Consider the following 17,137-nt stretch of genomic DNA (forward strand, 5'->3'; position numbering starts at 1 on the left):
GCATTTATTACTTCCCGCCTCGATTACTGTAATGCTCTCCTGTCCGGATGCAGCATTAACACAATAAACTTATAAACTTTCAACTTATACAGAACGCTGCTGCTCGTACACTCACCAGAACTAAAAAATATGAACACATCTCACCGGTACTCGCCTCGTTGCACTGGCTCCCCGTCAAAAGTAGAATCGATTTCAAAGTACTCCTGCTAACATATAAAGCCCTAAACGACCTGGCTCCAAACTACCAGAAGGAATTAGTCGTCCCCTATTGCCCTACAAGGCTACTCCGTTCCCAGAGTGCAGGCCTCCTGGTAATTCCAAGGATATCAAAAACCACAATAGGAGGCAGAGCCTTTAGCTACAGAGCACCCCTCCTCTGGAATAACCTCCCTGCCTCCATCCGAGATGCAGACACCGTACCTATATTCAAATCAAAGCTTAAGACATTCCTCTTTAGTGCATCCTATAGCCAAAAGTAATTGCGTCAACAAACCCATCACATGCTGCGCTAGCCAAAAGTGTATCCTGTTTGCTGAGTGGATGCATGTACGGCCCCGGCATAACAGCTTATACTTCAATGTAACGAACAATACAGCCAAAAGTAATTGCGTCAACAAACCCATTACCTGCTGCCCTAGCCAAAAGTCTATCCTGTTTGCTGAGTGGATGCTTGTACGGCCCCGGCATAACAGCTTATACTTCAATGTAACGAACAATACAGCCAAGACATTCCTCACTGGGTTGGGCTATCAGGCACAGTTTTAAACTGGCTTAAGTCATATCTTGAAGATAGAAGTTTCACTGTGACTATTGGTAACTGGTCCTCATCTTCCACTCCACTAACATGTGGTGTCCCCCAAGGGTCCATCCTGGGTCCTCTACTCTTTAATCTGTACATGTTGCCACTTGGACAGATTATTCGAAAGTACCAGATTTCATATCATAGTTATGCAGATGATACACAAATGTATCTATCTCTGTCACGCAATGACCCAACCCCACTTCAAGTCCTATATCAGTGTCTTGCAGATGTCGACATATGGATGTGTCAGAATTTTCTCCAGCTTAACAACGAGATAACTGATGTGATTTTATTTGGCAACAAAAAGGACAGGCTTCAACTAACGTCACTACTTTCAAACAAAGGACTACAGGTTAAGACCACTGTAAAAAACCTTGGAGTCCAAATTGACAGTGACCTCACTTTTAACAGCCATATGAAGTCAGTTTCTAAATCAGCTTTCTATCATTTAAAAAACATTTCAAAATTAAGAAATCTCATGACAAAATCAGATCTAGAGAAGCTCATTCATGCCTTTATTTCTAGCAAGCTTGACTACTGTAACGGTCTCCTCACAGGCCTACCCAAAAAAAATATCAGGCAGCTCCAGCTGATCCAAAATGCAGCTGCTAGGGTCCTTATGAAAGCTAAGAGGTCAGACCACATCACATCCCTACTAAAAACTTTACACTGGCTCCCTGTCAGTCAAAGAATAGATTTTAAAGTATTGTTGCTTGTTTTTAAATCACTAACTGGAATGGGGCCCACTTATCTCGTAGACCTCCTCCAATACCACACCCCCACTTGACCTCTTAGATCTCAAGACCAACTGTTTTTAACAAAACCAACTGTGAGAACCAAAAGCGGTGAAGCTGCCTTTAGTTTTTATGCTACTCAGCTGTGGAACCAGCTGCCAATGTCAATTAGAACTGCACCCTCTATTGACAGTTTTAAAACCAGTATCAAGACCCATCTATTTTCTGTTGCCTTTTCTTAGACTCATTTTCAGTTTTTCTGTTTTATATGCTCTCCCTTATGCATAACCCTTTATTCACTTTATTTATGTTTTTTATCTGATTTTATATATTTTAATTTTTTATATTTTGTCTTGTCTTCCTTTTATTATGTAAAGCACTTCATTTTATTTGTGTAAAGCACTTTGGGTTGCCATTGGCATGAAATGTGCTATATAACTAAAAGTGCCTTGCCTTGCCTTGCCTTGCCTCTTTAGTCCATCCTATAGCCAAAAGTAAATGCGTCAACAAACCCATCACCTGCTGCGCTAGCCAAAAGTGTATCCTGTTTGCTGAGTGGATGCATGTACGGCCCCGGCATAACAGCTTATACTTCAATGTAACGAACAATACACCCTCTCGGTTTGTCCACACCATCATCTCACCGTCTCAAACATTGCCGAGTGGATGCATGTACGGCCCCGGCATAAATAAATAAAACTTAAGAAGAACAATAGTGTGCTTGCAAGCACACTAATAACAAATGCCAGCACTACTAAATATATCTTCTCCCTTTCTCTCGCTCTCTACTTCCATATCATATTGCTTTTGCCTATAATAACACTGATAAAATAGCCATATTGCCTACTGTGAAATTCTACTACCCAAATGCATCTACCTATCTGTTTCTGCAATTGATGTCTACTAACATAAATGTTCTCTCTCCCCTATAGCATGTTCCAATCGCTGATGGAAGTGGAACTATCGCTCCTCACCCCCACCACTCCGCATCTACGCACATGGACAGCTGAACCCTCGGCCAATCGCACCCACCGCCACTGCATTGCCGTACATCTACTCTACCCAATATCCTATGCTAGCATTTATATACAATATACATTATTGCCACCACTGAAATGTTTCTTTGTCCCTACATCCCTTACCCCTGTAACAGTAACCCTATTGGCACAGTAATCTGGTCTTGCCTGTATCATGTATTTACCACCAGATGTCTGTATACATATTATGTCCAGTGACTAAATGCTGGCTGTGTATAACCCCTGTTGCTTCCTTTCCCCTTCTGCCACACAACCCTTCCCCTTCCCCCTTTCCCCCCGTCCCACCTTCCTGTCTCCACCCGGCCGACCTCAAGCAGATGGGTCCCCCCTTATGTGCCGTGGTTCTGCTTAAGGTTTCTTCCTGCCTAACAGGGAGTTTTTCCTTGCCCCTGTTGCCGTTGTGCATGCACTAAGGGGGTTTAGGCTCTGGGCTCTGTTAAGCGCCTAGAGGCAATTGTATTGTTATGGCGCTATACAAATAAAATACTTTTAGGTAGTCAATTAACAGTAGGCAATATGGCCATTTTATCAGTATTATTATAAGCATTAGCAATGTGATGTTAAAGGAGAGGGAGAGAGAGAGGCTGCCTGGGTGTATGTGAATATTATTTAGCATTTCGTTTTGTTATGTTTAGTTATGTCGGCTGACATGGTGCATGCAGGTTTTAGTTAGGATGGCAGGATTTTGTTTGTGGTTAGTCATGGCCAGACAGGTGAAGGTGCCTATTTAAGTGTAGCGCTCCCTTCACTACTCCCATGTTAATAGCGAAGGGAGAATAGCTTTTACGTTCTTATATCTACTAACTATAATCTTGGGCAGAGGTGGAAAGTAACGAATTACATTACTCGCGTTACTGTAATTGAGTAGCTTTTTTGTGTACTTGTACTTTTTTAACTACTTTTTAAAATGTGTAATTTTACTTTTACTTAAGTACATTTTCTTTGGAGTAATGTACTTTGGTACATTTTAGAGCACAAGCGTTACTGAGTAAAAAAAATCTCACTGAAACAAAAAAAAACGTGTTCTGGTAATGAATTATGGGATGTAAAAAACTGAACGTTGTGCCCCTGCGCGCCAGCAGCTCTAGAATTCTAGCCTAGAACCTAGTTATTTTATATAGAGTGTTGGCGCGTACAGTCTGTCTCTCACTCAAACGATGATGGCTGACATGGAGGCAGACGATGGAGATTCACCTGCTACTTCAAAGGAGACCAACTTGAGCCGTTCTTCCTCTAACCCAGTGCAGCCATGGCCCTATCTTGAAAACATGTTCAGCATCGTGGAGAAACGTGGAGAAAGCTATATCATGCAATGCAAACTATGTGTGCCGAAGAAGTCCAACATATCAGCTTACAAGAATTCGACGTCGAATCTCCGAAAGCACGTTGAGGTAAGTCATGTTTCTCGTGCCTTTCCAGGTTTAAACTGACAACAAGCTAGCCATATCCCGAAAACTGTGTATGGTACTGCTAATACTGCAATACAATATTGAAGTAGCAACCTGTTGGCACTGTGATGGCAGTTAGCTAGAACTATGCCCACTAACGTTAGCCTGCTAACCTGCCGTTATCCGTCCTACCAAATGCATCCATCAGGCCAGAAAGCATTACATTAATGCATATATTTACTAAACATTTTGATGCACTAAGCACATTGATGCTGGGCCATTATATGCTACTTATATAGGTATTGTAGGCTATTATGTCTTTTGTAAGTAGCTTTGGATATAATAAACATCTGGTAAATGTACCGGTAATGTGATATTATTTAATTTGAAATAAATTAGCTTTTTAATTAAGAGTACATTTCCAGACTAAAATTGTATTCATTTGCTCTGATTTCATACAGGTTGAGTCCTGCAGAAATCACTTTTCTCAGAGAGTATCGCGAGGTGATGAAACCTTAGGTAAAGGCGTTGAACATCTTGCAGTCAGACACCAACACGCACATGGGGTGGCTCCTTCTAGTGATCTTACAGCTGTCCACGAAGCTCAACAATATGGAAAGCTCCTCAAAGATTTGCCTGAACAAGCACTTTTTGCTGAATGTAGCACTATGTAGTTTATGTAGCACTTTTTTAAATAAAAAGATGTGTTTTGGAAATGATTTTACCGTGAATAGTTTGGGTCTGCTCCTTTGCATGGGTGAGGCATAAATGCAATTTTGTTGTGTGCAGTGTCACAATGACAATGGGAATTTGCCAGGTGGGCTTTTGCACATCACAGTAGAGGCAGAAAACACTGATTGTAAACAAGTAACTTTTTACTTTTACTCAAAGTACATTTTAAATGATTTACTTTTTACTTTTACTTGAGTAGATTTTTTGACTGGTAAATTTACTCGTACTTGAGTACAATTTCAACAGAGTAACAGTACTTGTACTTGAGTAAAATATTTTAGTACTCTTTCCACCTCTGATCTTGGGTCCCCTTTCCCAGTATGAATATAAATAAAAACCAAAACAAGTGCTTTATCTAGCGAGTTGTTATTAACAAATACAACATACAATACAAAACACATTTAGAAAACACATTCACCAACTCAAAGTGGCGACAAAATCAATACACGTTAGAACAAACCAAAACTAAACCAGTTATCTAACAAACATTTACCAGTCACACAAGCTAACACTAACGTGGTAGGCGGTTAGTCTACCTGCTAGCTAGCTTCAATGTAAACCGTACCGACAGACCAACACTGAAGGTCCACAACGTTATGAGATGGATCGTCCCTGACCAGTATGTCACTCCGGTCAGTGTGGTTGTTGAAACTCTCCGGTCAGTGTGTTTGTTGAAACTCTCCGGTCAGTATGTTTGTGGAATCTTTTCGTCTCACCGTCAGTGTCCCGTCATCGACGGCCAACAAGCTGTACAGTTCACTCAATGAACGCACAGTCCTCTGGAGAAAGCGTGTTGCCTTCAGTTCGCTCAACGAACGCACAGTCCTCAGGAGAAAGCGTGTTGCCTTCAGTCCACCCAACGACCGCGAAGACCTCTGGAGAAAGCGTGTTGCCTTCATTGTCCTCCGCGTCATACCTGGGGTTTCCTCTCTCGAATTCCAGTCTCTACTTCTTTTCTCAGATCCTAATCCAATCAGAACTGAAAGACATCACTAATTGATAACTGCATGCGGTAGTTGTAATTCCATACAAAAAGAAATGCATATCCACCGCAGCAATGAAAACCATAAAACACACGACAACAGGAATCAGAAAAATAAATATCCTGTGAAAATAAACATGTATTTTTTAACCCTGTTACATAAGCAATATAGTACTCGTGCGAGTTGGGTAGGTAAGGGATATTCCCACGGGTGTTGTTCGGCCGTAGCCACCGAGGCCAGAGGGCGCAGGCAACAATATGGAAAGGGTGTCTGCATCTCAGGTGAATGCGGCTCTTAGTTTGGTGAATTTGTTTTTGTTGCCAGAGTCATATTTTGCATCACCATGTTTGACAACTGGAAGGTTGTCTTTAGTGTCTGCTGCTATTTTGAACCTTTTTACCATTATATGACACCGCATGACCAAATATTATGGTTGATGGTATCGCAGTTAAAAGGACAATGAACATCCCCATGAAACATGGTGGTGGTGGTGGATTTTAGGAGGTCTCAGCCTCCTCTGCTACCAGTCTCCATAGAGGGTGTCAGTGTGGAGGTGGTCAACACCTACAAGTACTTAGGAGTTCATCTGGACAGTAAAGGCTGAGGTCCTTCAATGTCTGCAACAAACTCCTGCGCATGTTTTACCAGTCTGTTGTGGCCAGCGTCCTTTTTATGCTGTGGTGTGCTGGGGAGGCAGCATAAAGAAGAGGGATGCAGGGCGACTTGACAGGCTGGTGAGAAAGGCATGAGCTGTTGTTGGCACCGAACTGGACTGCCTTACAACAGTGGCGGAGAGAAGGACCCTGAGTAGGCTGCTGATCATCTTGGACAATGACCACCACCCACTGTACAGTACCTTCAATAGTCAAAGGAGCATCTTCAGTGGCAGACTCCTGTCACTGTCATGCTCATCAGACAGGCTGAGGAAGTCCTTTGTCCCCAGGGCCATACAGCTCTACAACGCCACGCAGAAGGGGAGGGAGAGGGAGATGGACTTGTCTGCATGAGTCTGAGTCTGCCCCACACTTCTCATCTCACTTTATTCGATCCCACTGCCCATCCTTTTTTACTGGCTTCACTAGCCCCTTGGACAGTCTTTACTTTGTTTTTTTTTACTATTTATATCACTTTGCACTATCCTCACACACACAAGCACAGGACTCTTTGCACTATCCACACATACACATGAACACTCATGCACTACTTTCCACTACTATCCTGTACCTGTAAACACCCCAATCCCTGTGTACATGTTCTCCCTATGTGTATTGTGTGTAATGTATTTATTGTATTGTGTTTTTTAATGTGATTCATGTATGTATGTTTGTGAGTTAAGTGTAAGCTACTGGATGACCTTAATTTCCCTGGGGATCAATAAACTATCCATCTATCTATCTAACAAGCTCACCAGTTTCACTCATACACGGGAAGGATAAGCTTTTTTGAAGGACTGTCTGCAATGATGAAGTTTGCTGGAAGAGGATCATAATCATCATACTGGGTTTACTATATGGAATATTCCCACTGTTTAAAGGTTGTCATGTCAACCATGGCCTTCTCATTACCTTCTCAACACTGAGTATTTGCATGCATGGCCCTGAGAAGCTGAGAACAGGCTTGTCCAGTCTAAGTGTGATTTGCCTGTGGCCGATTCTCTTTATCACTAGTTCCACAGTGGCTCACCACAGCACACTCAGAGCCACAAAGTCTTCAGATCTCCTCCGTCAGAAAACGTCTATATCTATTACTGAGACACTAGGAGGTACCTTTAGAATGCAGTTTGTGTCTAGGCTACCCTCCATCCTTCTGTTGGGTGTGGTGTATGTGGCCTTTGTGCTGGCTGGTGGGGCAGTGTTCTGGAGACTGGAGGGGAGCCATGTGGAACAGAACCTGGTTCATCTCAGAGAAGAAAAGAGCAGATTGCTCCAGAGGCTCAGCTGCTTGGATATCCAAAGCCTGGAAGAAGTGGGCCAGGTGAGGAGTGGGAGGGGGTCTTGATATTAGGGACTGGCAAAAGCTGGGAGAAATAGCAGGGGTGAATCTCAATGGAAATGACTAGAGATGCAGAAATATTCACAGATTCAAAACAAAACTATTAGAAATCTCTTTGTGTCTAAATATGAGGGAAACTAAAATAGAAAGGGTGAAATAAAAAAATACATAAGAAGGACATGCGTCGTACATATTGTCTAATGCGTCGTACATATTGTCTAATGCGTCGTACATGTTGTCTAATGTGTATTGCAGATTGTCTAATGCGTATTGCATATTGTCTAATGCATGGGTCAGGAACCCATCGCGAGCCACCACTGGCTCTTTTGCTGACGGCCGGGGCTCTCGGACGAAAAGGGTTAGAGAAAAATACTACTTATATTAAAATAACAAGGCTTTGTGCCAAATACGTAGGTCTATCTGAGTGATTTAATTTAACTTTCCACCTCACTTGACTGCATAACCATAGCCTGCACAATATTGTTACATTCGTGGCAGGTTGCCATGCCAATATCAAACAAAATCACATATTTCCGTACAGTTTCGTCAACGGGAAAACTTTGAAAGGCTAGATAAAAATGTCATAAAGGGGAAAAACGTATTGTGCATCCCTGGGGCCTGATTTACTAATATGCGAGCGCTGCTTAATCTGCGTTCGCAAATTAACGCACGGTGTTTTTGCACATTTTACTTGGTATTTATCAAACCAGATCGCGCTGGGCAATCTGTGTTTACTCCGCCCTATATAGGGCCTGATTTACTAACACTGCAACCGCTGCTTAAACTGCAGTCGCACATTAACGCATGGTGTTTTTTGCGCATTTTCCGTGGTATTTATTTAGGAAGAGAAAATAAAGGTTCAGTGAGGTGGAGATATATATATATATTGGTTCACGTTCGCTCAATCACTGAACCTGATTCAATGTGTGCGCTGCTATATTGTTGTTCTGCCCGCCATCACCTACAGCAAGATGTTTAAAAGAACACGATTATAAAGAATATGCTATTGGTGGCATTAATGCATAAACTGTCTATTATAACAATATAGATGTGTACATGGCGAGATTAATAATTTCTACAAGGGACATGGGTTCACTACAATATATATGGACGTGGGTGCAATCAATGGTTCCGATTACGTTCGGAAAGTTTGCGATTTCAAAGTCCACAATTGCGTTCAGAGCCGAACTCGCTCTGTGTGTGTGTGTGGGTGTGTGTGTGTGCGCAAGTTCAATGCCTCTCTCTCTCTCTCTTTCGCTCCTGCAAGCAACGAGAGTGAAGTGTCTTTCTCTCGTGTCTGCGGGGCAACGTGAGTTATAAGTCAATGTTAATGTTGACGGTGGAAAGGGGAATTCACTTTTCCACAAACTGGTTGAAATTATCCGCTGGGTGGAGGGTTGGATGTCTCTCTGATCTGGTCCAGTAATTGAAGTATTGCGAGGCTGGTTAACCTGTACCGTCTAATGATTTGTGGTTCGCTTAACTGAAAATGTGTTATACGAGTTGAAAAAAATATTTATGTGCGCTGTCTCTGTCTTCTCCTTGCTCTTATAACTGCTGCCATATATATTTTCAGACTCAATGAAAACGCGCTTTCTGTTAAGACGTGCTTTTATGAGGCGGAGAATTTAGCCCGCAAATCAGGGACCTGCGCTCGCCAGGCAGTTTAGTAATTTTCACGCAATACATCATTAGGCGCACTCCTCCCATTAAATAGCACGTTACCACCCACGTTTCGTGCCATCCCACTTGTTGGCAGGTACACACCCCCAAAGCGTTAATATGCGACTCTACTCAAATGCGCCCCCTTAGTAAATACCGTTTTATGTTTACGACCGCTATTTTACGCCAGAAATGGGCGCAATCCTGTTAGTAAATCAGGCCCCTGGTGTTTCTATCGGCAATTTCGAAATGGAGAGTGCCAAACTGACCTCGTCTGACATCTAGGTTAGGGTGACCAGACGTCCCAGTTTTACCGGAACCGTCCCGATTTTGAGTTGCGTGTCCCGCGTCCCGACAAAAACCTAACGCTAAAATCTCCCGGTTTACACCAACCACTATGAAATTGTCCCGGTTGTCAACGATTACATAGCCGATGTGGTCTTATTATAGCCTTTTTAACTAAACCCAGTGGCGGTCCGTGCATTTCACGACTAGGCCTTCAGGGATGTCCTACACGATTTTAAACTGAGTGAATCCACCTCCTAATACCATCATTATGACGCCATGGCTCTCGAACCATTATATTTATACAGAAAGGCAGTATAAGTGAGCATTGCATCACCTTAACATAGTCGAGTACAACAGACTTTATTAATATTTCCGGAGCATTTAAAATCAATACACCCGTATTAACAATACATTAAGAGTAGTAAACTCTCAGTTATATTATCGCTTGAATATTACCGTCACAGCTTAAAAACAAAAGGCGATTTTCAGGGATTAGTCTACAAAGTTTTTGTGAGCTTTAACAAGTTTGTCCACTAAACATCGCATTGTCCCACCTGCAAAGCAGTTTCATTAAACTTGCCATCCTCACGATATCCAGTTTTTCTTGAAAGTTCCGTCTTGAAAATGGCGTTGTAATTGTATCAAAAACTGGAATTATCAAGTTGGTGTAAACTAGTTTATTTGAGTTGGTTAATGTTATTATATTTAGTCTTACCAATTGAAACAACTAGCATAATAAGCATTGAAAGCGATGTACGTCGTTTTTGCATTAGCCAGCTAAACTGAGCACTGAAGCACTGCACCGGTCTGCCTCAGTATCCAATCAAAGGACGTTTACGTATCACGTTCAACGCGAGGAAATAAATCTTCCGGGCCTTCTAGAAGGCCCAGTGTCGCCAACTCGAAATCTGATTGGTTGTCACAACTGTCTGTTTCAGTTCATTCAACTTAAATGAACTGAAACAGCCAGTTGTGATAACCAATCAGATATACACGGGCCTTCAATGTGAATTCTGAAGGCCTCAGGGAAGATTTCTGTTCTCGGGGAAGATTGCTAGGAGCGTGGCAACACATGATATATGAAGCTGAAATATGATTGGATGAAAGCTCTAACATAAATTAACAACGCTGGAAGCTATGAAATGAAGATAATGGACTATGGGGAATAATGTAATACATATTTATGAAAAGAAAATATTAAAATTACATTTATTTTATTACATTTATTTTCTGATGATGTTTAGGCCAGCAGAGAAGGCCTTGAAGGCCCTGACGGACCACCACTGACTAAACCCATGTAGAAATACTAATAGAGCGTCCAGGTATGATTTGAACAATGTGTGCGTGTGTCAGTCAATCAAGTCTGCGTCTGCATAACCTGTGCAACCAGCGTTACAATGTATTTGTTTCTGCCAAGTAACGTCTCTTCAACGACAGCCAGGATTATAGCCATGGAGTTTAGCTCAAAGTAAACGGTGCAAGGAGTGAAATTGTAAGTACAGGTAGTTACAGAATGTGGCTGTTTCTGTTATCTGTAGTTGTTAACGATTGTTACCTGCTCAAATGTAGGTTTACTTGAGGTAAATGAAAGGGAATATTGTAATGTAGTGGGCTATGTTAACACTAAGCTAACAAGCTAGCTAGCTAATTTGTTAGTGTGAACGAGCAAATTCGAAATACAAGAAATAACTATCGACATCTCTCTATTCTTTGCATCAATATATCTCTCTAGTATTTCGAAACAATAATATCAGTCCCTACCTATAGAATGTTGTTGTTTATAATCAGTTAATGCTTGTGAATCCTAATTTGACATGATTAAAGTGAATGCATCTGCCTTCCATTTCAGCCAATTATACAATATTTATCATTTGATAATGAAGATTTATTTCAAATGGGCACCCCAAAAAAATTGCTGCGCGCGCAAACATGCCTCTCCCCTTGGGGATAAACCCCCCATATCTTTGATACCTAGAAACCCTCCTGTTGCTGCAAAATGTATGTTCCTGGCACATGTTCAGGATAAAAAGTGTGTGCGTGCATTATGGAAACGCGCAAAGTGTCCCAGTTTTAGGTCCAGCAAATCTGGTCACCCTAATCTAGGTGGGCAAGTTCAAATCACTGAACGATCAGCTGGAAGGAATCGCACTTCAGCGAGCCCAGCTTGCGAGTGGACTGACATGGGAAAGCTTCCATCCAAAGACGAACTGATTCTAAAAACTTTGAAAGAACTGCCCATTACATATCGCACATTGCAACGTGTTAGTATTGCTGTGTTAACCATGGTAACCACGGTTCCACTTATGCATGTGAGAAATCTATCTTTAAATCTTTCTCACATATAAAAAATATAAAGACGAACCTGCGCTCGCGGTTAAATGATGAAAACCTCAATGCTTGCATGAAGCTTCACCTCACTGAATATGAGCCAGACGACAAGGCCATCAGCAAGTCTATGCAGCACCCGAGGTCGCATTAATCTCTGGGTAGGCCTAATGTTCAATTTCGAGTGTTGTGTTGTCAACGTTGTTAATTTCATGTCGTTGTTACCGACCCTTGGTCTAATGCGTCGTACATATTGTCTAATGCGTATTGCATATTGTCTAATATGTTGTACATATTGTCTAATGCGTAATGCATATTGTCTAATGCGTCGTAGATATTGTCTGATGCGTATTGCATATTGTCAGGCACCTCTTGAAAAGGTTTATGCTTTCCATTTGCTTCCCTTTAAAGATGCTCAACAACTTCATTTTACATTACATACAGAACTTCTCTGGAGGATGTTTACATAACATACAGAACTTCACAGGAAGATGATTAGACTCACTTGTGGAGATGTAATATCAGACTGCTGAAAGTTTCAATTTCTGCTTTCAGTATGATCTGAATCTTGTAAATGACATAGTTCCCTTTAGCACCAAATAATAGTCCAGCCAATCCCTCCAAAAGGGATGAGACAAACTAATCCCCCTCAGATGTGTACAAAACTCTGCTGACCCTGGACACAGGTTATGTAATGGACTGTGTCAATATTTCCATTCTAACACATGTATGAGACATTTCAAGTCGATGCAAGGCTTTTAACCTTCAAAAAATACCTTTTGTCTGTGTGTGTTTCTGAAGAATCTTCTTCAAAGAAACAGCTCCTGGGTGTATTTAACTGAAAAGTTGAACACAAAATGCAGTGTAAAGTGTAAATTATATTGTTTTTCTATACATTTATATTGGTACTAATTCAGTCACAGGCATACATGTTGAAGCCTCGTCTGAAGCATGATCATGGAGCAATGATTACATTGAATAGTACTGGTACTGGTACTGGAAAGAAACAAAGTGGCACAGACCAACCAGAAACAATTATAGCCATAATAATTATTATAGCCATAATCAACACGTTTCAGGGGTACGGATGAACAATCTTTCACCAGAATCATGGACTGAAACATAAAGCTTCAATAATCCTAACACTGTAAAGTTGACTGTTTGTTTGCTCTTGTATGGTATGTGCTCAGCTGATCCGATCAGCATCCAAGTATGGCCTCAGTCTGAAGAGCAACTCCACCTCTGAAGGCTTCTGGAAGTTTACCAGCTCCTCCATCTTTGCTGCCACTGTCGTCACCACAATTGGTAATGTGTCTCACAAGTCTTAATGGAGGATACTTTTATACAGATAACCTAGAATTACAGCTTAGTATTCATTATTTAGTTTTTTCCACATCCATTTATTTACCTGTATTTTGTTTCTATAGCATGTTGATTCCCCCAATCACTGATTTCACAATTTCCTTGTATCATAGGTTATGGAAATATCAGTCCCAGCACTATGTATGGACAGATCTTCTGTGTTTTCTTTGCTTTGGTTGGGATCCCTCTTAATGTAGTGGTCCTTAACAAAGTCGGCAAATACATGCTGTCCATTGAGAGAAAATCCGTTCACTTCATTGAGCAGAAGACCAACCACAAAGTGAGCTTAGTTGTTCTCGTTATATATACCTCTTGATTTAATCATGTATGGATAAACTCCATTGTTTCTTATTTGTCTCATTATATATATATATATATATATATATATATATATACCTCTTGATTGAATCATGTATGGATAAACTCCATTGTTTCTTATTTGTCTCATTATATATATATATATATTTATATATATACCTCTTGATTGAATCATGCATGGAGAAACTCTATTGTTTCTTATTTGTCTCATTATATATATATATATATATATACCTCTTGATTTAATCATGTATGGATAAACTCCATTGTTTCTTATTTGTCTCATTATATATATATATATATATATATATATATATATATATATATATATATATATATATATATATATATATATATATATACCTCTTGATTGAATCATGTATGGATAAACTCCATTGTTTCTTATTTGTCTCATTATATATATATATATATTTATATATATACCTCTTGATTGAATCATGTATGGAGAAACTCTATTGTTTCTTATTTGTCTCATTATATATATATATATATACCTCTTGATTTAATCATGTATGGATAAACTCCATTGTTTCTTATTTGTCTCATTATATATATATATATATATATATACACCTCTTGATTGAATCATGTATGGAGAAACTCTATTGTTTCTCGTAACAATGAATGTTTTCATAAATTGTTAGGCTGTCATTTGCCAAAACAAAGCTCCATGTTTGGCCTGATCCTCATGAACATGTGTGTGTGTATCTCTCCACAGAAGTATGTGCGGGTGTTCATCCACAGTCTGTCATTTGCCACTCTGGCGGTGTTGTATTTTGTGGCACCTGTGATGATTTTCCAGCAGTATGAGGGTTGGTCCTCTGCTGAAGCAGTGTACTACTGTTTCATCACCCTTAGCACAATCGGCTTTGGAGACTATGTGGCTGGTGAGATGAACTAATTTCTACATGTGCAGCCTTTAATGTTTTTGCTTAAATGATTAGCATGCTGATATGCAAAGTCAGTGTCTTAAATACAGTTCGATCCTGGTCCTGAATGAGGACATAAACAACTGACTAATGGAAATAAGTCAGTACACTATTATCATTTAGTTTCCAAAACTCTATGTCCCCTTTGATATTTTGTCTCCCCTTTCAGATAATGACCCTGACCGCCATTACCCTGAGTGGTATGCATACATCATGGGTGCCTGGATCTTTTTTGGCCTGGCTTGGCTAGCCCTTCTCATCAACCACTGCATTGACCTCCTTGAGGGATTGAATGGCTACCTGAAAGAAAAGCGAGAGGGTACGGCCTCCATGTCACAGGGCAGCCAACTGGAGGAGACCCAGGCACCAGAGAAAAGCATCAAGTGACAATATGAAGCTAGCTGCAGTGATCCGCTTGGGGATAACAGGCTCAGTTATGTTTCAAAGTGGTTTAAATGTAGAACGACAAATGGATGGGGGATGAGTATAGTTTGTTAAATGCTTTGAATGAAGTGAATCATAGTCTGCATTCCAGAACAACACAGACAATGACACTGGAAGGCTAGAAAATAGTTTTAGCATTTTTTTAGATTTGATGGATATTGTTGACAAGTTCATGTTTCTATTTCAAGGTACACAAGTAAAGATAATTTTGTCTTTGCATAGTGGTATCATTATATAAAAACCTCCTTTCAGTTTATAACTCCATGGGCCTCATTTATAAAAAGTTGCGTAGAAACCATCCTACATTTTGTCTAAGACATTTCCTGAAATGAGCATAAGTGAGATCCACAGAAACGGACGTACACACAAAAAAACACGTGTACGCCAATCTTTCGGTTATAAATCACAAATGGTCGTTGAATTGTGCGCAACTGAATCTCCGCCCTCAAAACGCCCCTATTTAATCTAATCAGCATAATCAATGCACAAACAGAGCGCATCCTCAATGCACAAACTCTCTGTGACAGTGGCAATCAAGAAAGAAACATGTAATCAGAAGAATTAAAGTGAGGCTGACATCGACGTTCTGCTGATGGAAGAGCAGATGCGGGCCAAAACATCGTTAGAAAGCCTGTCTGGTAGCGTAATGGCAAAAGCAAAGTATGTGAAATGTAGTAGACACGTCTCCGAATCACCAGAAGCCGCATACGGCAGCAGCACCATGGCTTTGGTGCGCTCCACTACCGACCGCGCACGGGCATGTGCTGTATTGAAGTGGGCTTCCTAGGCTGTTTGAGTGTGCACAATCTGGATGAGAATACATTGGGAACCCTGTTTTACGCAGGAAATCCTCTTTCACAATTTGCTGTTCCTGGGCACTGTATGGAATTCTAATTGATGCGGGCATATAGAGGGATAATACTGCAAAGAACATCGGGCAAAATTCTGCTTAATGATGATGGGGATGCGGGCATATAGAGGGATAATACTGCAAAGAACATCGGGCAAAATTCTGCTTAATGATGACGGGGATTGCTCGACTGGTCTCCAATTTCTCCTCGGAACGTTCCTGTAGCCAGGAATCCAACAGCCAAAACCTGAACGTGTATGGCCTGGTTGCATCTGGTGCGCCTCTGTAGACGAGAGGCCATTTGGGCACAACGCTCTCGGCAAGCGGTACCTACTTATCAGCCATACATCATCTTGTGTCAAAAAGTCTGCGCGATCACGAAATTGCGCAGTTGCGTAGTTGGCAATACCCTATTACAACGCCAATGCAGCCATATCTCCTAATGAAAACTAAGCCACTATTAGACTTTCTATAGGCTATAGATTGAGCGAAATGTTTTACACTTGTGAAATTAAAACGGAATACCTATTAGACGTGAATCTCATTCATGTGTGAATTGTTCTAATAGTTTAATTGATTTTATTGAGCGAAACATTAGCCCTAATGGTGACGGTGGTGCTGACGATGATGATGATGAAACTGCGTGTCGGCGCTTTGAGTTCTAAATTCCTGCAGTACTCCAGTATTGCCACAAGGAAATGTACTTACACGAACTAAAACCAGACGTAGAGTTACGTCCTTTTCTACGTCTAAGACGGTTTTTATAAATCTGTACTTAGACGTGGATTTGATCGCACGCACAGTCTAAGATCAATTATGTGCGTAAGTACGTTTTATAAATGAGGCCCTATATGTGACCAGGCATGGCTAAACCAGCCACAAGTCGTTTTGAGACATTTTGAGTTATTCACAGATTCTGAAAGTGTAAGTGTAAAGCTATCCAATGATGTCACTCATGTAAATCTGGTAATATTTGTATAAGTTGTGATCATTTGAATGTATACACCTCTGAAAAGCTTTTATTGAGAAAAGGCACCTCTAAGATTGTCTGAATCACCTCACCTTGGACAAAGGGAAGACAGTTGTGCTCATTTGCATCTCATTGGGATTAGCCCTCCTCACAGATGTCACACTGACATCTGGTATCTGTAGCCCTTCCCCCTAGGTGTCACTGAAGACTAAATAATTTTATCGTAGCCCGACCTATTATCCCGCAAGCGCTGGTACACGTTACTTAATATTGATTTCGGTGTCATCCCGGATTTCGGAA

General features: G+C 40.9%; 1 protein-coding gene across 1 annotated transcript; it reads left to right on the forward strand.

Annotated features, from left to right (window-relative positions):
* Positions 1–7,449: 7,449 nt before the first annotated feature.
* Positions 7,450–14,960, forward strand: LOC308373994 (potassium channel subfamily K member 17-like; the record flags this gene model as incomplete). Its single annotated transcript, XM_080849680.1, has 5 exons — positions 7,450–7,650; positions 13,134–13,248; positions 13,419–13,585; positions 14,363–14,531; positions 14,743–14,960. 5 exons carry the CDS (start codon positions 7,450–7,452, stop codon positions 14,958–14,960), a joined length of 870 nt encoding a protein of 289 aa, XP_080705806.1.
* Positions 14,961–17,137: the final 2,177 nt, after the last annotated feature.

This window comes from Sprattus sprattus, assembly GCF_963457725.1.
Source record: "Sprattus sprattus genome assembly, chromosome: 13".
NCBI classification, from domain to species: Eukaryota; Metazoa; Chordata; class Actinopteri; order Clupeiformes; family Clupeidae; genus Sprattus; species Sprattus sprattus.